Genomic DNA, 21,786 nt, shown 5'->3' with positions numbered 1-21,786 from the left:
TGGGCATCATTCAATCTATTGAGTGCAGAGGAAGGGCAAACTCTTTCTCTTCTGGAATTGGACTATCCATCTACTCCCATCCTCAGACACCAAAGGTCTTAGTTCTCGGGTCTTCAGGCTCAGCCAGGTCTTAGAACATTGTCTCCTGAGTTCTTGGGTTGAAGAACTGCCTGACCACTTGAGCTGGGACATGGATCTTCTGCCCTGTGTGCTTTTGGTCCTCAGGTTTTCAGACTGGACTGGAATTCACACCATTGGCTCTCCAGCTCTCAGGCGTTTGAACTACAGCACCAGCCTTTCTGAATCTCCAGCTTGCAGATGGCACATGGTAGGACTCCTCAGCCCCCATGATCATGTGAGACAATGCCTTATAATAAATCTCCTTTTTCTAGATATTTATCTAGAAATACATTTATTCATATAATTTTTTTTTTTGAAGCGGAGTTTCACTCGTTACCCAGGCTGGAGTGCAATGGCGCGATCTCGGCTCACCGCAACCTCCGCCTCCTGGGTTCAGGCAATTCTCCTGCCTCAGCCTCCTAAGTAGCTGGGATTACAGGCACGCGCCACCATGCCCAGCTAATCCTTTGTATTTTTTTTAGTAGAGACAGGGTTTCACCATGTTGACCAGGATGGTCTCAATCTCTTGACCTCGTGATCCACCCGCCTCGGCCTCCCAAAGTGCTGGGATTACAGGCGTGAGCCACCGCGCCCAGCCCATTCATATAATTCTTATATTCGTAATTTATATTTATATAATTTATTATATTTTTAAATATATATTATATATAACAGCACCAATTGAAGATATATGTATTTGTATCTCCACTATCCTATTGGTTCTGTTTCTCTGGAGAACGCTGACTACTGTATCAAGTGTAGTAGCATTCTGAGTAGCCCGCAGTATCCCAGGGTGATCACCGACATATATACTACCACTGCTCCTTTACTGGCCTTACTTTTTTCTCTCTTTTCTTCCTTATCAAATATTTATGACATGGGATTACTTATACTTAGAGATAGGGCCAAGCTCGTCTCCCAGAAAGATGAAAGAGTCACACATATTCGCCTCAAAGATGCTTCTGAAAGGAAACCAAAACAGGTTCAGAACTTGAATAGGAAACAGGAAAGAATCAGTGTTAAAGTATATTTCTCAAAATACAAATCACCTAGGGTGGGAGTGGGGGCTTGTGGAATTGCAGATTGCCAGGTCCTGCCAAGACGGACTGAATCAAAACATTAGAGATAGGTCTTGAGTTCAACATTTTAACCAAACTTGCATGTTTTTTTTGCTTGTGGTTGCACATAAGTTTGAGAACCAATGCCATAGATATTTAGGAACAAGGACACATGCAGGAGCTGAATTTTAGGAAGCTCAGTCCAGCAGTTTATGTAATATGCACTAAGGGGAGGGAGTGCTGGACACCTGGAGAAGATAAAAGAAGGATGGAGGCACTTGCAATAATCCAGTGTGAGGGCAGAGCCTGGAGATAGGTCTTGTAGAAGCAAAGCCTGAGACAGGGCTGTGGATGCTCATGATTAGAGGGAGGACTCAGTAGGAAGAGAGGGAGGGAAGCAGAACAGGTCAGGGAAGGAGTGAGACGGCCTCATACCTGCTGCAGTCACACCTCAGCCTGGCCCCACTGGGGGCTCTGGAGCAGGGGCTGCGCTGTAGCATTGATCCACTTTGACTCACAGGCACCATGTTGGCAAAATGGCTATTTCCAGCCAGCACACACAACAGCTAGGAGTGCAACACTCAGTAACATGAATTGGGCAGGACATTTGCAGAGTTATAATACATCAGCCCTGGAACAACACATACCCCATCAAATTTACTGACAGGCCAAGTTTCGAGCCAAAAATACAATCCCCAAAAGGGTGTCAGTGGCTGGTCAAGGGAGGTATTGTTTGCATTAGAAGGAGAAAAGGAATCAGTCCCTAGAGAAGATGCTACTTCTTCAGGATGTGGTGATTTTGTTTGCAAGGATTTTTATTGGTGTTTTTTCTAAGCAAAGTTTACTGGAAATTTCTGCAAGAGACCCATGGCAGGGACTGTGAAAAGGAAGAAGGAAGAATTGACTAATGCTGATATTTTACACGTGACTGACTGGAAAGATAACGGTATCAGTACCGGAAATGGACCACATTCAAGTCTTCTTTTCTGTTTCTCAAATGTTCCCTAGAGCCATATCTAAGCAACCAAGGTCCTTCACAACCTGGACAACTTGCAGTCAAGACCAAGACCCTCCTCTGGTAACACAGTCAGATACTTCACAGCCTGCTACCGAGGGATGCTGTGGAGGTTCCTGGGGCCAGGGTCCTTGTTGGATCCACAACTTTCCAAGTGGCCCCCAGCACTCTGTGACCCTCCACGTGGCAGCTTCCTCCCAGGAGAGACTTGTAGACTGTATTAGCTTCATGACAGCCCTCCTGTGTGTCTGCTCATACAGCATGATGGCTGTGTTCCTTACCCAAAGCCTCTGCTCCCCATGGGCACGAATGCCCTTGGAAGAGAAGTACCAGCGGGCCCCAGGTCAAACACAGGGCAGCAACCTCATTAATCTCATCCTCAAGGTCTTTGCTTTCTCTCTTTTGGGACTTCTTCCACCCAAATCTAGCCTCACTGCTAGATCCTGAGAAGACACCATTTTTACACTCCACAGAGCCCTTTCCAGCACGTTATTCTTCCTCCAAACCCCTGGGGTAGCTTTGGTTTGGCCGGCTTACCCAGCACTCTATCCTTTACCTGGGATCTGACTTAACTCCACTAGTCACAGAGTGGTTGCAAGAATGGGTCTCACCAATTAAGTTACTTCATGCACTGTCACAGCTTAGTGCTTGCTGCAGCTCTGGCTGCATAATAAATATGCATTTGAAAAGGGCACAGCGGAGCCAGCTGAACACTCATCCATTGCACATATGACAACTGATGTTTGCTGTCACTGGGGCCTCACTCAGCTCCTCCCAGAATAAGCCTGTCTATATCCTCTTTCCAGCTGGCCTAGCCCAGGTTCCTCACAGCATGGTAGCTGCTTTCAAGGGTGAGCAGAAAGAGAGAGAGACAGAGGTGTGGGGGGTTGGGGGAAGAGAGAAAGAGGAAAAAAAAAAGGAGAGGGGTTGAGCACAGCCGAGCTGGGTGGAAGCCACATCACTTTCTATGACCCAGCCTGGGAACTCCTGTCTGCCCAGATTCAAGGGGAGGAACATAGACACCACCTGTCAGTGAGAGCAACGTCAGTCATGTTGTTAGAGCAGGAGGTCGGGGAGATCTAAAACTGTGCAGACACCCTTGGGCAATGGAATCTGCCACCAGGGACCTGCACCCAGTGCCTACCTGAAGGTAGGTACCGCGGGTGCATCAGGTCATAGCAACTCTTTGATCTTGACAAAGCCTTGAGGCAGGGTAACTAACTTGCCCAAGATCATGCAGCTGGTAAGTGGCAGAGCCAGGATTTGAACCGAGGATGCTCAGCTCCAGAGGTTTCCATGGACTTGGGCCTGTTCTCATAAATTTTGAGAGGTAACTGCATTCCTTACGTATAAAAGGCAATGAGCCAAAAAGGACAATAGAACAGAATACTAGAAAAAAGGACCAGTGAGGAACATGAGATCATGAAAGTAACCTTAGAAAATAAAGCTATAATTGGCAAGATAAGATAAATAATAAGTCAGTAGAAAGGATACAAAATAAAGTTGTTTGTTTGTTTTTAATTCCCAGGGCACAGGCAAAACAAAAAGAAAAGAAAATGAGAGAGAGGGGCCAAAATTGCAAGAACGAAAGAAAGAGAAGAGAAAGTAAATGGGAGAAAGCCATCCAAAAAAAATAAACTAACGTTTCCAGAGGGTGAAGGAAATTCAAACAGACTGGAAAGGAAGGATTGTTAGGGAATGACTCCAGGGGTAAAGGGCCTTTCAAGCAATGAGGGGTGCTTTGGAAAGGCGGGCCCACCAGACGACGTGATTAAGGCACATTATTTTGTCAACAGCAAAAGCAACAAAGATAAAAACAATTAGGAACTCCAAGAAAAATAAGATCCTGTTCCATAAAGATATAGCCGAATAGGAAGTAAACTAAAATAAGCATGGCATAAGGAGAGTTGAAAAAGAGAAGGCTGTATACTGGACTTTGAATCTGGGAATGTCACCCTTTAGGGGGTACAGATATTGTGGGAGAGAACAGAGCGAATCCTACACACGTGTGGTTCTGTAGTAATCAACAGTTAGGCCTAATAGTGAAAATGCTGCTTATTTCTTTTCAATGCTTAGAGTCAATCTAGACAAAGAATAAATCTAATCATTGCTGTAGAACAGAAGGTAAATGTAGTCATCCTTGATGCTGTAAATGTGAAGACAGTTCTTACTATATTAATTAGAATTAGTTTTGATGGCATCTAACTAATGAGCTCAAAATGATATAAACAAAATAAACTCATAGTTCTGACTTGCCTAAAAGAGAACTTATAGTACCTCTATGAAGTAAAGGAAGCCAAGTCCTTCTACCCTCCTCCCCACCATCCCTAGGATATGGCCCACATCTGCATGGTCCAAAACAGCAGCCAAAGCGCCAGCCATGACGTCTGCATTTCAGGCAGTTGAATGAAGACATGAGAGATGACCCAGCCTCCCTAGTTTTAGGAAGTCTCACACAACACTTGAAACTACATCTCATCAACCAGATGACGCACAGCTAGGGGGAGAGAAACTAGGAAACATGGTCTTCAGGCTGAGTGGCCACACGCAAGTCAGGGTTCTATTTCCACAGGTGAAGGAGAGCATGGAGGTGATGGCGGCTCACGTGTTAGTCACAGAGATGGAACTCAGGAAGAGATGGTTGAGAGAACTGTTATCCTCATCCCAGAGAGCAGAGTTAGACAACAGTCTCTGTCACCGATGGAATAAGAAGCAGAGAAGAATTATGTATTTAAAGTAGGGAAGAATTATGTCTTTAGCCACCTCTAGAACTAAATCTAATGAAATTAGCTAAGAGACTGTTTTGTAAGATTCCACTGTAGTAGAGTCATTGAAGATTGTCCAAAGTTGGTAAGTCAAGCAATTGAATTACAAGCACATTATTTAGAATTACAGAGGTAATTGTCAAAAGAACAAAAAAACAGGAACAGTTCCAAGTGTTTACCCCACGAGCCTGAATGGGAGGGAAAGCAAGGGGAAGGACAAGAGGCACCTGCTCTCCTTAGAAACCTTCTATGTTCTTGGATCACTTTGGTTTAAATTTTTAAATTAAATTAATGCAGCCTCTGCTTCCACCCAAGGTTGGGGACAGAAGATTTGCCAGCAAGAGGAGAGAAGCACTTGGCCAGTTGCTAACAGCTGCCCTCCCCAATCTCCATGAAGCCAGGGCCCCCAAGGAATGTGGAGGGCAAGGCTGGGGAGGCTTGGGGAATGGTCAGCTCTCCTGTCAGTGGGCCCCTTTCAAACCCAGCAGGAATGAGAATCCTCACCACCCTGAGTGCCCTCCAGGGGCCCACAGCTGGGAGCAGGAGTGGAAACTGGGGATGTTCCACCTGGGATGACCCTCTGATGTCACAGGAGAAGGGGAGGGCCCGTGGGGAGAGGCAGAATCTTCTCAATGACCCCAGCCCTCGCTGGTCCTAGGCATTGGCTGCCAAGAAAGGGCTGCCCGGGGCCCTGTGCTGGCACCCTGAGCTGATCCCCCACCCTCTATCAGGCTCGTCCCATCATACACTGTGCATTCATCGCCTCGGAACCATCCCGGGACAAAGTGCCAAAGCCAGCCATTAGTCCATAATGCTCACCAGGAAGCATTTTTGAGACAGCATCTCAGAAATTTGAAATAGCACCAAACTAAAAGCTGTGCCGCTTTAGAGAGGCAGAGACTTCTATTTTCCTGAGCGGTTTCTAAAATCTCCTAGGGAAAAACAAAAAGTCTCTCAAAACAACCACCTGTCAAGACAAAGGAGATTTCCTTGGACTTTTTAACATATCAAATTGTTTGATAGAGGGAAAAACACTGGTTTCTTGATCAGAAAAGAGGCAGCAGAGCGGCTCATGTCAAAGGCTAGATCACCCTCGTGTGGCTGCTTCTGTGAATGGCAATTCAGAATTGAAGAGTAAGATCAGACAACTTCAAAAACAGGAAAACTGGCTAGGCGTGGTGGCTCACGCCTGTAATCCCAGCATTTTGGGAGGCCGAAGCAGGCAGATCATCTGAGATCAGGAGTTTGAGACCAGCCTGGCCAACACGGTGAAACCCCATCTCCACTAAAAATACAAAAATTAGCCGGGCATGGCAGCACATGCCAGTAGTCTCAGCTACTCAGAGGCTTAGGCACGAGAACTGCTTGAATCCAGGAAGTGGTTGCAGTGAACCTAGATCTTGCCACTGCACTCCAGCCTGGGTGACAAAGCAAGACTCTGTCCAAAAAAAAAAAAAAAAAAAAAAAAAAAACTAAGCTCAACAGTCAAGCCTGAACTAATTGCAGAAGAGTGTAAAAATAATAATTGATTTCATTAAATAAGCTGCAGAGCACTATTCAACCCAGGCTCTTTTATTCTCTAGTTAAGAGCAGTTGTTTTCAAAGTGTGGTCACCAGGCATCCTGGATGCCTGGAAATTGGTTAGAAATGCAAATTCTGGCCTTGCCTGGGTCCTGCTGCAACTGAAACTTAGAAGCTAAGGCTCTGGCACCCTTGTGTTAGCAAGGATTCTGATGCTCTCTCACTTTGAGAACTGCAGTTAGCATTAGATTTGTTACTGTCTGGCAGCAAAAGAGAGCTGATAGCCAAGGCGTTGACCCTTCAAGGGACTAGGAAAACCCATCTGGACATTCTTCAGGAGTTTTAATAGTGAGAGAAAGTCCTTTCTTTGCTCCCTGGCTTAGGCAGAGTCCCCAGTGGCAGCCCCTGAGACAATAATTGCACTGCAAGCCATTTGAGATATGATCCCAGGGGCACCTGATGGGGTGCAGGGATGTGAGGCAGGCGGGGAGAAGAGAAGCCATCACGGGGCAGCACTGCAGGTGCCTGGGCTCAGTCTCTAGGGAGCTCCAAGATGGTGCAGGGTGTGCCTCAGAGATGTCCTGCCTGAGGAGTTGGAAGATGGGGTATTTATCCTCCAGTTCCCATCTGTCCTTATTGAGGGACACTCTTGGGTGTTAACTCTGGGCATTCCTGCCCTGACCTTGGTAAGGTCCAAGACTGTGGCCAGAAAACCCTGGTCTGGAAAGGAGTGAAGAGGGCCCCTCACTGCCTGCTCCACTCAGCTTTCCCAGGCTGTGCGGGAGAGGGAAAGTGCTTGCCATCCACTTCTGAGTCCCAAGACTCTAATTCCTTATTCAAAGCCCACTCATCAATCAAGGCCTCTCTCAAGTCCCATCTTTGCCAAGCACCTCAGCGCCTCCCAGTTGGGAGTGGCCTCTCTTTGCACACAGAGCAGCCCTCAGATCCATACATCATTCAAATGATTCTGCTGATGCTGGACAAACCAGGGCCTGGCCCTGAGCCCACATGTCCTGGCCTGCCCCCACCTCAAGACGTTTCCACTAATGATGAACACTGGGGAGAGAGTGAGAAATGAATGCCACAAAAGGGGTACAGGAATGTTCAGAGAGGAGGAACACCACAGACCTTTCCAGAAAGTGGGGATGGCTGTAAAGAGAAGGTGGCATCTGAGTCAGTCCCTGAAGGATGGGGGGAATGTGTGCAGAAATGGGGCAAGGTACTCAAGGCAGAGAGGGCAGCCTGAGGGCTGGAGCAAACACCACGGATTCCACGTGGCTGAAACATGGGACAGATGGAGAATGGTGGAAACCCAGCTCATGTCTCATTATGAAGGGCCTGGGGCCTGGGACCCTAGTCTAGGACACACTGCGGAATGACAGTTGTGCCCAGGCAAGTCCCTTTGAGGAGCATGTGTGGATTCAGGATCAGAAAAGCCAGTACCCCATTAAGAGAGAAAGAGAAGATGGGAGTGGAGTTGGGGTAATCGTGCCACAAGACAGGAGCTGCGCCCACTACTCAGGCATTGCTCAGCTATCCACATGCCAGCATTAGGAAGCGGGTACCCTGATCTTACAGACTCAGAGGGTTATATCTTTCATAGGAGGTCACGCAAGTCTATCTGGATCCAAGTTCACATGATCTTTCTGCTCTATCCACCTGGATTTTTCAAATGGCCCCAGAGAAAGACAGCTGAGCCCAGACTTCAGACCCACAGTAGGAGCTGCAGGGGTATGAGCGACTCAGCAAGGCTGAAGTAAGTGTGAGCCTCAGAGCATGAGAGGAATGGCTGGCTCCTGCCCTCAGTCCTGAGTCAGGAGGAAAGGACACAGACACTGGCCCCAGCACTCAGCACTCAGAGTCAGGAGAAAGGAACATATAGCAGCTGGGAGACAAAGCAACTAGAAGCAGAGGAACCCAGTGGCCATGAGGTCACAAAAGTCACCTCCAGCCACCTGGACCACAGGACATGCCTTTGGGCAGTTGGCATGTCAACTGAGCCTCGAGGAAAGATAACATTTTTTCTGTTTAATAATTTATTGAGGTGAAGTTCAACATAAAATGGACTATTTTAAAGCAAACAATTCAGTGGTATTTAGTAGTTTCACAATATTGTCCAACCTCTATCAGTTCCAGAACATTTCCATGATTCAAAAGCGTGGTACCCATGAAGATGCTTCTCCCCATTCCTCCTTGCCCACAGCCCCTGGCAAACACCAATTGGCATTCTCTCTCTGCAGATTCACCTACTCTAGATATTCCACAGAAATGGAATCTTATAACAGGTGACTTTTGTGTCTGGTTTCTTTTACTCAGTATGTTTCCGAGGTTCATCTACATTGCAATATGTATCGGTACTTCTTATTTATATATTTATTCATTTTAGAAATGGGGTCTCTGTTGCCCAGGCTGCAATACAGTGGCATGATCATTGCTCACTTCAGCCTTGAACTCCTGAGCTCTAGGGATCCTCCTGCATTATCTTCCCAAATAGCTAGTACTATAGGTGTGACCCACCACACCTGGCAATTATTTTATTTATTTATTTTTAATTTATTTTTATTTTTATTTATTTTTTTCTTTAAGGATGTTGAATATTGGCCCCTACTCCCTTCTAGCTTGTAGGGTTTCTGCAGAGAGATATTTTTTTATTTTTAGTTTTGTGGAGCCTAGGTCTCATGATGTTGCCCAGGCTAGTGTGGAACTCCTGGCCTCAAGTGATCCTCCTGCCTCAGCCTCTCAAAGCACTGGGATTAAAGGGATGAGCCACCACACCTGGCCAGTGTTTCATTTTTCATGGCTGAATAGTATTCCATTGTATGGATATACCACATTTTGTTTTTTCATTCATCCATTGGACATTTGAATTGTTTCAATTGTTGGCTATAATGAACAATCATGAATACGCCTCTTTTACACCTATTTTCAATTCTTTTGGGTATTTACCTAGAAGTAGAATTGCTAGGTCATATGGCAGTTCTTTGCTGAATGTTTTTTGGAATTATTTTTCACAGTGACTGAACGATTTTGCATTCCCACCAGCAATGCACAAGGGTTCCAATTTCCTCACATCCTCACCAACATTTGTTATTTTCCATTTTTTGATTCTAGGCATCTTAAGATTGCAGAGTTGGCACCTTATTGGGGTTTTGGTTTGCAAGCCCAGAGAAGCGCATTCCTGGTAAACAAAGCAGCACAGGCCATTTTACAAGGCCGTCGTTCCCTGAGGTTCTTGTGTTTTAAGTGCCATGCCTTCAGCTCAAAGCTCAACTCATTGAAAGCAAGGATCACACATCTGACCTTTTCTTCGTGTCATCAGCTCTGAGCACCCATGGCTTAATGAGGTTCACAGCCCCTTTCCACTCAGATTTACAGTTGGCTTGCATGGTTGGGTCAATAGGAATAGCCACCTCCAAGGCTATGCCCAAGGTCACCATGGTGTTGCTTGTGAAGGACACTGAATGTGCCAGGTCCTCCAGAGGTTGCTTGTGCAGCCTCTCACAATGACTGCTATGACTGACACTTCAGTGCCTGTCTGAGGCTTGGTACTTCCCTTCTCAGAGGGCTCCAGCTGATTTCCAAATGCCTAAGGGGTTTTTTCTAGGTCCTTGGAAGAAAAGATCCTCTGCCCCTCTTGCCAGACAAGAAAATGACACCCTCCCCGGCAGCCCTCAAGTCTCAAGAGTTGTGTGTAAATTCCCCAGTTCCGACCCCCTCCCTGCCCTCCAGGGGGAAGAATTCTGAAGCATGTGTTCTATGCTGTTCTATGAGGAGCTACAGAGCATGATTAGGATCTAGTCACCCACAGTGGCGGCAGCCTGGGTAATCTTCTCCTTATCTATCCCAATTCCCCACACCCTTATGCCTAGCAAATCAATGACTTGCACCAAATACCTGCTCTGTATCTGCTTCTTGGGGAATACAAACTAAGGCATGTGCCATGTGCTGGGTACCTCCTACACAGTAATTTATAAAACCTGCCTAGAAGCAGAGAAATAACACTGTCCCTGAGAGTTAAAAGTCAGTAAGACTTGGAACATACCTATGTAATGTAACCTTTAGAAGAAAAGAGGCTCCCAGCACATGAGGTGAACAAATTAAAATGTTCATCACCAGAATGTGGAAACACCCCAAAAAAAGGGTGGGGTAACTTACAGGGGCAAATGTGGGCAGGGCTGGTGGGAAGGGACTGTGGTCACCAGACTCATGTGGGGTATCTGGTCTCCCTGGTGGCCACGTTCCTTCCTGGGAACATAGACCTTTCAGGCCCTGTCAGCTTGTGCCCTTGGTCACTGGGATCATGCCATCGACTGTGTTTCCTTGTTCTGACCCATGCTCTTATAGCCACTTGCACCAGCTCACACAGAGAACACATGCCGCTTAGTCCCTGGGAAGTTGGCTCTGGCTGTAGGTGAACTGACTGACACCCCCTCTGGAGTGCAGCCTTGTGAGCTTATTCCTATGACTGTCCCTGGCCAATGGATCCATTTTTAGAAAGCCAGCCTCAGGACTGTGGTGAGTTCTTTAAGGTGGCATCACTATATAAGGCCTTGAGGTGCCCTATTTTCTTTCTCTTTTCCTTTTGTTTCTGAGATAGTGTCTTGCCTTGCTGACCAGGCTGGAGTGCAATGACATGATCTCAGCTCACTGTAACCTCTGCCTCCCAAGTTCAAGCAATTCTCCTGCCTCAGCCTCCTGAGTAGCTGGGATTACAGGTGCCTGCCACCATGCCTGGCTAATTTTTATATTTTTAGTAGAGATGGGGTTTCATCATGTTGGCCAGGCTGGTCTCTAACTCCTGAGCTCATGATCCGCCCACTTCGGCCTCCTAAAGTGCTGGGATTACAGGCATGAGCCATCACATCCAGCCAAGGGGCCCTATTTTCAAGTTTCCATTAGCAGCAAGTGGCAAACCCAAGTCACACATAAATTAAAAAGGAGTTATTGCCGGTACTAGGCTATTCCCTGGAGCCTTGGTGCAGGACCACAACGAGGACTTGGAGAAGGAAAGTAATGAGTAAGAACTCTGGCTGTCTTGCGGAATAGCAGAGCACTACAAAACTCAGTGGGTTAACATGACAACCATTATTTTGCTGACAAATCTGCAATTTGGGTGTGGTGTGGCAGGGTAGGCTCATTTCTCTCCAAGCCATGCCAGCTGGGTACCCAACCTGGGACCAAGGTGGCTCACACAAGTCACTCACACAACTGTTTACTGGGCACGCGTTGCTGCTGGGTGGCTGAACTGGAGCTGGGCTTTGCTTGCAGCACAACGCTGGGCTCCAAGGACATGTATAGCTAGAGAGCAGCACCGGCTGTATCTCCTTTTATAGGCCAACCTTGACAGCCACGTAACACCATTTAGCCCGAGCTGACACAGTCACAAAGCCCTGCCTGATCAAGGGAGGGACTCAACACTATCTCCTGATGGGGGGTGGCAAGCTAAGGTTCTAGATGAGCACATGGGACCAGAAACTTTTCTGCGGCCATTTTCAGAATATATGATCTGTCACAGTAAGGCATCAAGGCAATCATTCTCTATAGCTCATGTGTGTGCATGTAAGTGTGCATGTGAGTATCCATGTATGCATCTGTGTGTGCACGCATGTCCTACTCCAGCTCTGCCCTCTCTCTCTGGTCACACAGCCTTCACCTCTGCTTCATCCTCTGTCTGTGCTCATGGCCTCAGTTCTTCCTGACTTCTCAGACTCCCCACTCCTTCCTTTGGGAACAGCTCCTCCACTTTACTTCTTTTGAGAAACTTCCTCCCTAGGTGGTTTTGGTGGGACTGTCCCTCAGGCCACTCATCCCTTCTGGGCAGCAGAGGGGTGGCATGTGACTGAAGTTGGGCCAATCCAAGTCTCTCCTGAGAATCTGACTTTAGCGGAGATTCCCAGGTGCTGGACACTGGTCACAGTTCAACTCAGCACCTGAAGTATCCATTGCCCAGCTCTTGTTCCCAGACCCAAGGGGCCACCTTACTAGTGACTTCTGTAGACTCTGCAAGCATCCTGCAGTCTTCCATTAAACACTGATAAATATGCATAGTTAGTTCCAACCCCACACAGAGGCTTTGCAGCCATCTGACCTTTCCCACAATTTTAGATGGCTGGTGGCTAAGCTGGGAAGAGCGCTGAGATCCAAACCAGAAATGATCCCTACAACCTTCTCAGACAAATGGCATAATTGCAGGCTGGGCAAATGCTCCAGATGGTGCCTCTTTGATGCACTGCCATTTAATGTCTATAGTGCTCACATCCCCATTTTACAGAGGTAGTAACTGAGGGGCAGAGAAGGCAGAGCTCAGATTTTGCAAAACATTATCTTACCTCATAGAGTTTGCTCCTTCAGTGATCCTCAGAATCTCTTCAAAAGTCAGGTCCCCAGCTGATCTCCCAGAAATGCAGCCCCAGCTCACTCTGAACTGGCAGTGGCTCAGACGATCCTGTTAAGGCTGAGAGACAGAGGGAAAAAAAAAGTGTCTTTAGTGGCAGTGCATTAGAGTCACAACTGCTTTTCTGTCACTATAGATCACCTGGCTCCAAGTCACGCAGCCTTTCATGGCAAGCAAATGCTATTAAGATCCTGCTCCAGAGAACAACATTGACAATGAAGGAAAAGATCAATCCTGTGTTTACAGACTTAAAGATCCTTAAGTCAAGCTTGTCATCAGAGCTGCCAAGGACTCTGCATGTGTGACCAGATGTGCCCTTCCTCCCTGGATGGGCTCCACGCTGCACATGGGACCGCTGGCTCCATGGCTGCTTAAGCCACTGGGCTCATCTTCAGAAGGTGCCCATGCGATTTGGTGACAAATCCCACCAATTTGTCAATACACTTCTTCCAAGTTTAAAAGCCAGTCATTGGAGGGATTCTTGGCAAATAAGGAAGCTGCAGTAGAGGCAAAATGTCAAAGCATGATTCTGCTTTCCTAACGCTTTCTGGATGCTGCTTCTTGCTCACCCCGTATGAAGCACTTAGCATGCATTGTTTCCTTTGCTCCTCACATCAGCCTGAGGAGATGGGTACGATCACTGCCCCCATTTTACAGAGGAGGCAGCTGAGCCCCAGAAAGGCTCACTTGCCACAGCCACCCTGCTAATGCTTAAGCCACACTAGTCAAGTTGCAAATAACTTTATGTTTATGCCCAATTTTAAATAGTATAAACGATAAAAGGGATTTCCTGGCTCTTGAAACAGAAAAGTCCAAACTCGAGGGACGATTTGACTCCCAACATAGTCATCAAGAGCCTGACTTCTTCCCAGCTTTCCTGTCTGCCTCATTACCATCAAGGGTCTACCACTCAGGACAGCATGATGGCTGCAGCAGGGCTATCCACACATTACGGGTCCAGAAGGGAAGGGAGAAAAATCTCTTTTCCCAGAATCCCTCAGCAAACACCTCCAGGGTCAGTGTTCATAACTGGGCCTCCCACCACCCTCAGCTGGGCTCAGCGCATACAGTGCCAGTCTTGTGCCCCTTGGAGCCAGGGATGTCTCTGACCCCCAAACTCCAGGATCATAGGGAAATAAAAGAAAGGGTCGCTTCCAAAGAGAGCAGGGAGTGAGTGTTGAGGATTGATCATCTCAACTATGCAGTTGAGAAGCAATGATTTGAACCCAGGCTTGTCTGTTCATTCAAACAGTATTTATTGAGCCCTTGCTATGGGTCAGGCACAATTTTATATGCTGGAGACACAAACCTAAAAGGACTCTCACATAAAGGCAGACCCCACAAACCTAAAAGGCAGAACAGCTGCCTCTCAGGACTAAAGTCTCATATTTTTAAAAGGTCTTGGAGCTGGATTAATGTTTTTCTTTTCTAGCTATGAATCGACACTGTGACACCAGGATGGTTCTTTGTCTTTCAGCCTCCTTATCTATAAAATCAGAAATAATGGTACCTCCCCCAGTAAGTTATGTGAAAGAAATGAAAGGAGCTTATTATGTAGGAAACTTAAAAGCAGCACAACATCCAAACTGCTGAGCGTGCAATAAATCAACTCTTTCCCACTTCCATTCCATCCATGCTGATTTAGATCAAGTATAACTGCCCTGGAGTTTATAAAGCCGTTTTAGTCCATAAAGCCCGGAAGATGCTCCTTCACCCTCTCTGCTCAGCCTCCAACATGTCTTTTAAATAATCCAAACTTTCTACCTACTCAACTTAAGTGTGTGTGTGTTTGGGTGGGGGGAGCATACTAATAGCCCAACTGTTTTCAACTTGTCCTGAAATCTGAGACCAAGATTCTCTTAGGAATGCAAGCAAAGGAAGCCGACAGGACACCAAGAAAGCACAGCTTATTTCACTTCATCTAGCCACATCCAGTCCTCTCCTGGCTTTGCAATTAATTATTCAGCCTCAGACCAGCAGATGGAGCTGAGAATTTTCCGTCTGAAGAAAGGAGGTTTTTCTTTTACTTTACAAGCTAAGTTTCTCAAGCCTCCACAGTGGTTACATCTTGTTGAGCCTGTTTGTATAATTCTGTAAAATCCAGTCCTCATTCCAGAGCAGTTGAAATGTAGCTAAGGACCCGGAAGAACAGCATCTCAACCCCAGCCGGACCCGGGTTTCCCGGGGCTCCTCATGCCTCAGGGCAGTGGGGAGCCACCGTCACCCCCCTCACTCACGTCCTCCCCTCGCCCCAGTCCCCTCCCACTTTTAGCTACGTCTCCCATCTGACTAAAACTGGCTTCCTCGGTATCCACCAAGACGTCGCCTCTAAGTGGACTAAACTCCCAAGGAGCGTGATCGGCTCAGGAACTCAGACACGCGGATTCCACCGGGCGCGACCGGCGTTGCCCTCGCCATGGCCTCAAGCATCGCGGTGCCTCACACGCTGCCGGACAGAAGGTCTCGGTGGGGTCAGGCGGCTGCTGCTGGCCGTGACTGGAAGCGGCGACGTTTCACGAACCTTTTACCTGAAATCACTCCAACACAGGCGCATGCGGGACAAGGGGAAAGCGCCTCACCAGATCCCGCCCACCTTCCCCTCCCTCTCCCGCCAAGCGTTCACCGCGCCGCAGAAAGAAAAGCGAACGCCCCTCCCAGCTCCAAGGGCGAGACCTGAGAGGTTTAGCCCAATCAGAGATTCCACCTAACCAGACGGGCCGGAGTCTGTGACCCGGTTGGACCAATGAAAATTCGAGGGCGGATTCGCCAGGTTCTTCTGGAAAAGTGATGCTCCCGGAAACTACCGCCTCCTTTACGCCACACCTGGGCGGAGTTAGCCTGCCAGCCCGCAGTCCCACTGGCTTACTTCGCTGCCAGTCACGGGAAGGAGGGAGAGGGCGGGCCGGGACGCTCGCGTCTGCGCGGAGCCGGGCTGGCCGCGCGCGGGAAGCCGCGGAACTGCGCCGGAAAGTCCCCCGGTTCTTGGGCCCGGGTGACCCAGACTAAGCCTCCAAGAAGAAAGAAGAGAGAAAGGCAGCTCTTCCCGTGCCCCTGCCCTAGGCTTCGGTGGGCCCACCCTGTGACCTCCGCGACTGGCCCCTCCGTGGAGCTGCGGCCCGCGCGGGGGGCGTCCCGACCGTGGGCGCCGCTGCCGGCGCTGACCCGGGACGTCGCGGCGCAGGTAGGTTGCCGTCCGCTGGTGGTCTGACCCCCAAGTCAGCCCGTCGTGCGTACCCCACGCTCTTCTCCATTGGCGAGAATGAGACACGGCTGTGCCTTTGTCCACGTGGTAGAGTTGCCGCCGGCGTGAGGTTCTCGCCTGTGCAAAACGCGTGGCAGCGAATTCGCTTTGCAATGAGGAAAGGCGCGTCCCCGCACGGAGCAGCTCTCGGGTGTGAGGAGGGCGGGGCAGGGCGCGCGTCCGTCTAGTTTTGAATTAAAGGCGACTCGAGGGAAGTAAGGCCGTGCCACTGTGGCAGCTTCTCCCGTCCAGCTCTGGACACTCGACGGTGCGGGCCGTGGGAGGAGGCGCCAGTCTTCACAGTTTCTTACTCCAGTTCTCACGGTCTGGTTCTTTTTCTGATTAGACAGGCAGCGGGGCTGACGGCCCCATAGGTAACTGAGAACCAAAAAGTGGAGATGATCCTTCTATGGGGTGTGGGGGCGTGGCCGATCGTTAGATTGTGTTTGGAAAGATAGCCAGGGGCACAGCTGGAGAAGAGGGGCATCTCTGAGATGATGGGGGTACTGGTGCCATGGAGGGAGGAGGAGTGAGGTGGAGGTCGGGAATTCCAGCCAGAGAGAAATGGGGTCCCTGGGAGAAAATTTCCACGCCAGCAGTCCTGGAGTTGTGTTCATGGAGACTTGTTTACATAAGTAAAAGGATAGCATCGTCTTGACAAAATTTCAGCCCTCAGTCTGGTCTTGTGAATGATAGATCAGGAGTGTACTTACCGTCATTTCCTTGATACAGCCCTAGTTTTCCCTTTTCTCATTTGTAAAACTGTTAGATTAATACCTTTCTCATCCTTTTGTGGGGACATTTAAATGAGGTAATGTATGTGAAGCCCTTTACAAACACAGCGCTTCTTCTTCGTGGGTTGCTTGTGGGGTGGATTCAACTAACCTCAAATCAAAAATATTCTTCAGAAAAAGAAAAATGCGTTTGTACTGAACACGTGGAGACTTTTTTTTCTTGTGATTATTTTCTAAACGATACAGCATAACAACTATGTACATCGCATCTACATTATATTAGGTATTACACATTACCTAGAGATGATTAAGGTATATAGGAGGATGTGCATCGGTTATATGCAAACAGTACAAATTTTATCAGGGACTTAAGCATCTGCACATGTTGGTATCCTCGGGGTTCCTGAATCCAGTTCCTCACAGATACCGTGGGATCGGTGTACTCAGTTCAGAGTACAGTTGAGGCTTCACTTTGAGGTCTGTGGAGGGAGTGGAAATACCCACGACTGAAATTGGCTCTTAACTGCTCATTTTTAGAACAGCTTCCCTCCCAGCCAGGGCTTTACCAGAGGCAATGCACCACCACCTTTGTCAGCTGTTACAAGTACCTGGCTCTTTCCAGCTCTATGTGGAATGTGTTATCTATTTCATAAACTAATCGTTAAAAAAAAAAAGTTAAGGTCTTTGAAATAAATAAGTCATTATTTAAGTTTGTAAATATGAACTATTTTGGTAATGTCCTATATTTTAGTAATCCACTATTTTAGTAATGTTCTCTATTTGTTTTTTAAGTGAAATATTTCAGTTATGGAGAAAAGAACATAACAGTTGTGCCTGTACCCCAAAAAAAGTAAATATGATTTTTTTTTTATGGTTTAGGACTTTTTTATTGGAGGTGGCAATTCGACATTTCAGCTACAGTTCAAATTCTGTGCCCACACTCCAGGAACTTTGAATTCTAACATGTCTTTCTGTTGAGGCACTGGTGGATATTAGTACCCGTGTAAGCTGAGTGTCCTCCCTTCTAATCCCCACTCACCCAAGAGGTTTGCTTCTTCCAGCTTGTCGTGGGGATTATGGCTGCCATTTTGGTTCTGTCCTCATGTCACATGTGTTTCTACCCTCTTAAGAAACCTGCCTTCTCTGCCCTCCCGGTTCCTCTCGGGTGAGCTCATGATGGGCTTTCCCAGACTCAGCATCTGAGGAGCATTTCATTGGTGTGGTTGGCCTTTATGGGGCAAGTGACCATTCTTCCCTTCAACATGGTCCTCTATCTTTGCCCAGGGGCAGTCGTGTCTGTTGCAAGCATTCAGGAAAAAGTGGCCTTCCATAGTCAAAATAACTCCATTTTATAAAATGGGATTTTAAAAACTCCTGGTCTAGTCAGCCCTTCTTATCCTCTGGGAATTGATTCCAGCAACAGACCAAATCTGCTGATGCTCCAAGTCCTTGATATAAAATGGCATTAAGGCTGGGGGTGGCTCGTGCCTATAATCTTCAGCACTCTGGGAGGCCGAGGTGGGCAGATCACCTGAGATTAGGAGTTCAATTTCAAGACCAGACTGGCCAACATGACAAAACCCTGTGTCTACTGAAAATACGAAAATTAGCCAGGTATGGTGGCAGGCGCCTGTAGTCCCAGCTACTTGGGAGGCTGAGGCAAGAGAATTGCTTGAACCTGGGATGGGGGGTTGCAGTGAACAGAGATTGCACCACTGCACTCCAGCCTGGGTAAGTTAGACTCCATCTCTAAAACAAAATGGCGTAGCACAGTCATCCCAACATATTCGCAGTTTTCGGCCTGAGGTTGGCTAAATCTGTGGATGCAAAACCCTCAGATATGGAGTGTTGACTGTAACTAAATGTTTTTAACTAAACACTTAATGTATATTACTCATTTAATTCTCATATTACAGTTATGCCACAGTGGCAATCCCATTTTAACAATGGGCAAACGGAAGTTTAGTAAGATTAGGCATTTAGGCGTTGTATACTATTTGAGCCTCCAGTCATTGTTCTGCAGTTTGTAACTATTTTGCAGGTAGTAGGAAAGGAGGACTGTTGCATTGTTAGAGCAGAATGAACTTTGGCATTCACATGGGTTCTCTTCAACCTTACTTCCCTGCAGCCCTTGGTACCCCAAGGCCGAGGAAACACCCTGGTGGAGCCCTCCTTCCGTAGAACCAGAGATGGCATCTGTGGATTTCAAGACCTATGTGGATCAGGCCTGCAGAGCTGCTGAGGAGTTTGTCAATGTCTACTACACCACCATGGATAAGCGGCGGCGTTTGCTCTCCCGCCTGTACATGGGCACAGCCACCCTGGTCTGGAATGGCAATGCTGTTTCAGGACAAGAATCCTTGAGTGAGTTTTTTGAAATGTTGCCTTCCAGCGAGTTCCAAATCAACGTGGTAGACTGCCAGCCTGTTCATGATGAAGCCACACCGAGCCAGACCACAGTCCTTGTTGTGATCTGTGGATCAGTGAAATTTGAGGGCAACAAACAACGGGACTTCAACCAGAACTTCATTCTGACTGCCCAGGCCTCACCCAGCAACACAGTGTGGAAGATCGCAAGTGATTGCTTCCGCTTCCAGGACTGGGCCAGCTAGTGCGGGTGGTAGAGGCTCTGCTTCATTCAGCCTTAGCTCTGTAGAGAAATGCAAATCTCAACGCTCAAGGATGTGAGGAACACAAGTTCATTTCTGTTGTTGCGGAGACTCTGCAGACGCCACTGTGGTGATGCTGAACTCTTTGTTGCTCGAGTTCTAGGAGCCCCTTTCCTGAATATGTATTTGTTTGTCATAGTTTCCTTTTCAAAGTAGTAAACTTTTCTATTTTTCTACTTGCTCAGTAGAGACTCTGATTCTGGAAATTCTGACAAATAATTTAATACACATGTTGCTTCTTTCCCCTTACCTGATGTGTTTGACCAGGTTTTGAGGGGGGAGGAGGAGGGCTAAAGGTGGAAAGCATAATAGGAAGCACCCACACAGGGGTGACGATCAAGGCTGAGTACCTTCCCCAGGCACCAGTATGCACACAGGTGACCCACCTGAAGCTGTGATTCACAGCCCCCTGCATACTAGAATCCTTTGGAACACTGAAAATCTGCCAAGGCCATACTCCAGACCCAACGATGCCTGAGTCTGTGTATGTGTGTGGTGGTGGGTGGGGTGGTGGTTTTTGTTTTTTTTTTTTTTTTTTTTTTTGAGACAGAGTCTTGCTCTGTCACCCAGGCTGGAGTGCAGTGGCATAATCTCCACTCGCTGCAAACTTCACCTCCCAGGTCAAACAGTTCTTGTGCCTCAGCCTCCTGAGTAGCTGGGATTGCAGGCACACGCCACCATGCCCGGCTAATTATATGTCTGAATCTTTGAGGGTAGAGCTGGGCATGGGCAGTTTTTAAAAGCACCTAGGCCCTACCTTAGCACCTTAGCTGAGAACCAAATGATGAGAAAAGATGAAATACTAGAGTTAGCTAATAACTGCTTACAAATGAAGCCACCATATTAAACTCATTCATAAAGACAAAGTGAGACAAAGGGGCACTGAAACTGGGATGGAGGACATCAGAACTAGAAGCTGCTTTCACTGATCTTAAAGGCCAACCCCAATTGCATTTCTCCAAATTTCTTCTCCAAAGAAAGAATAGCAAACCCCGTAGAAGTTGGACCAATAGATGGTGTGCCATGCTGCGGCTTCCCCAGTTAAGTTGTCTTTGTTGAGAGTGTGCTAGGTTTGGGATAGGGTAGTCAGGATATTGGAATGGGAAATTTTGAGAAGGGTAAGAGTCCTGATGAGCACGATGGCACTGGTGGCCATTTCTTGATACCCTTCCCTTCCCTATTATCTGAAGCCCAGTGTTTTGAGGGACAAGGGACCCATCTGAAAGATGACTTTCTCGTTCAATTTGTAGCTAGGCCTGATGTGATTAATTTCTGGCCAGTGAAGTAGGAGGACTGAACTTGTGGGAATTTTGCTTCAACAGACCCTTCTTCCCTCCCTCTATCCTGCTGCTTGGAAAGGTTATGATGGCCTGACCACTGGCTCTGGCTCTGTCTTGGCCAAGAGAACAGTTCAGCTATACCCTAGAGGTAGGATTGTGCTGAGCTAAAAGGAACCTGGGTCCCTGGTGACCATGTGGAAACACAAAATAGCCCCAGCTCTGTCACCCTAAGACTTCTTTTTAAATGAGAAATAAATCCCATCTTAAGCCATTATCAATTTGGGGTGTGTGACACTGACACTGCAATAATCCTAAGTTAGGAAAAGGATTTGAATGGGGCAGACTGTTCACTATAGGACGCGTGGATGGCCCCGCCTACCGCCCCTCAGGTCCAGGCCAGACCCCCACATGGGCTGGGCCGATAGGGTACAGGGCGCTGCATCCCCACCCACACTAGCCTGGTTGCAGGTGGCATCCCGGGAAACTCCGCCCTCAACACACCCCCACCACCAGGAAGGCAAAACAAGTGTGCCTGTCTCCCTCCTAGGGTTCTGGGACACATCACCCAGCGGCGGTGCAGCAGATACACCCAGATTCATCCCTGCAGGTGGGGTTTCCCACTGAAGGAAAGCCCAAGGCCCTCCCATTCTATCCTGCACGCTGCCCGATGCCTTAATTATAAGGCAGATGAAGGTGAAGAGTTTACTGTCTTCTTATTTTTACAACTTTTTGTAAATTTTAAATTATGAAAAGTTGTTTTTAAGAAATTAATTGTGCTGTGGAGTGTAATCAGCACGAAATGCGAGTTCTTATAGTGAACATGTCCACAAACCACGTGGTGTGGAAGAACAGAAGGTGTTCTGCTTTCTCTGTGTTTCACCGTCTCTCCACTTCATCTTCCAGGGCCTGGAGTAGTGGTCACAGGCAAGGTCTGTTGGTTTCTTTAGTTTGGGTTTGATGAAAGGCCACTCCAGTGGGGTAGGGGGTGG

General features: G+C 47.7%; 1 protein-coding gene and 1 long non-coding RNA gene across 2 annotated transcripts in view; one reads left to right on the top strand and one right to left on the bottom strand.

The window, feature by feature from the left end:
* LOC135274215 (uncharacterized) overlaps positions 1–15,508 on the bottom strand; it is a 34,533-nt gene extending 19,025 nt beyond the window's left edge. The window contains exons 1-2 of the long non-coding RNA XR_010341997.1: positions 15,317–15,508; positions 12,809–12,933 (exon numbers count right to left, since the gene is read on the bottom strand). This is a non-coding gene — a long non-coding RNA (uncharacterized LOC135274215). The remainder of the gene's footprint in view (positions 1–12,808; positions 12,934–15,316) is intronic.
* Positions 15,509–15,786: 278 nt separating this feature from the next.
* Positions 15,787–19,701, top strand: NXT1 (nuclear transport factor 2 like export factor 1). The gene is made up of 2 exons (XM_012438551.2): positions 15,787–16,054; positions 18,977–19,701. The coding sequence occupies exon 2, from the start codon at positions 19,038–19,040 to the stop codon at positions 19,458–19,460; it is 423 nt and encodes a 140-aa protein (XP_012293974.1). The 5' UTR covers positions 15,787–16,054; positions 18,977–19,037; the 3' UTR covers positions 19,461–19,701.
* The last annotated feature ends 2,085 nt before the right edge of the window (positions 19,702–21,786 follow it).

The sequence above is a fragment of the Aotus nancymaae genome, unplaced genomic scaffold (assembly GCF_030222135.1).
Source record: "Aotus nancymaae isolate 86718 unplaced genomic scaffold, 86718_ANA_hifiasm-v0.15.2.pri h1tg000001l, whole genome shotgun sequence".
NCBI lineage: Eukaryota > Metazoa > Chordata > Mammalia > Primates > Aotidae > Aotus > Aotus nancymaae.
The sequence above is the reverse complement of the archived record's forward strand: the minus strand, read 5'-3'. Positions and strand labels throughout refer to the sequence as shown.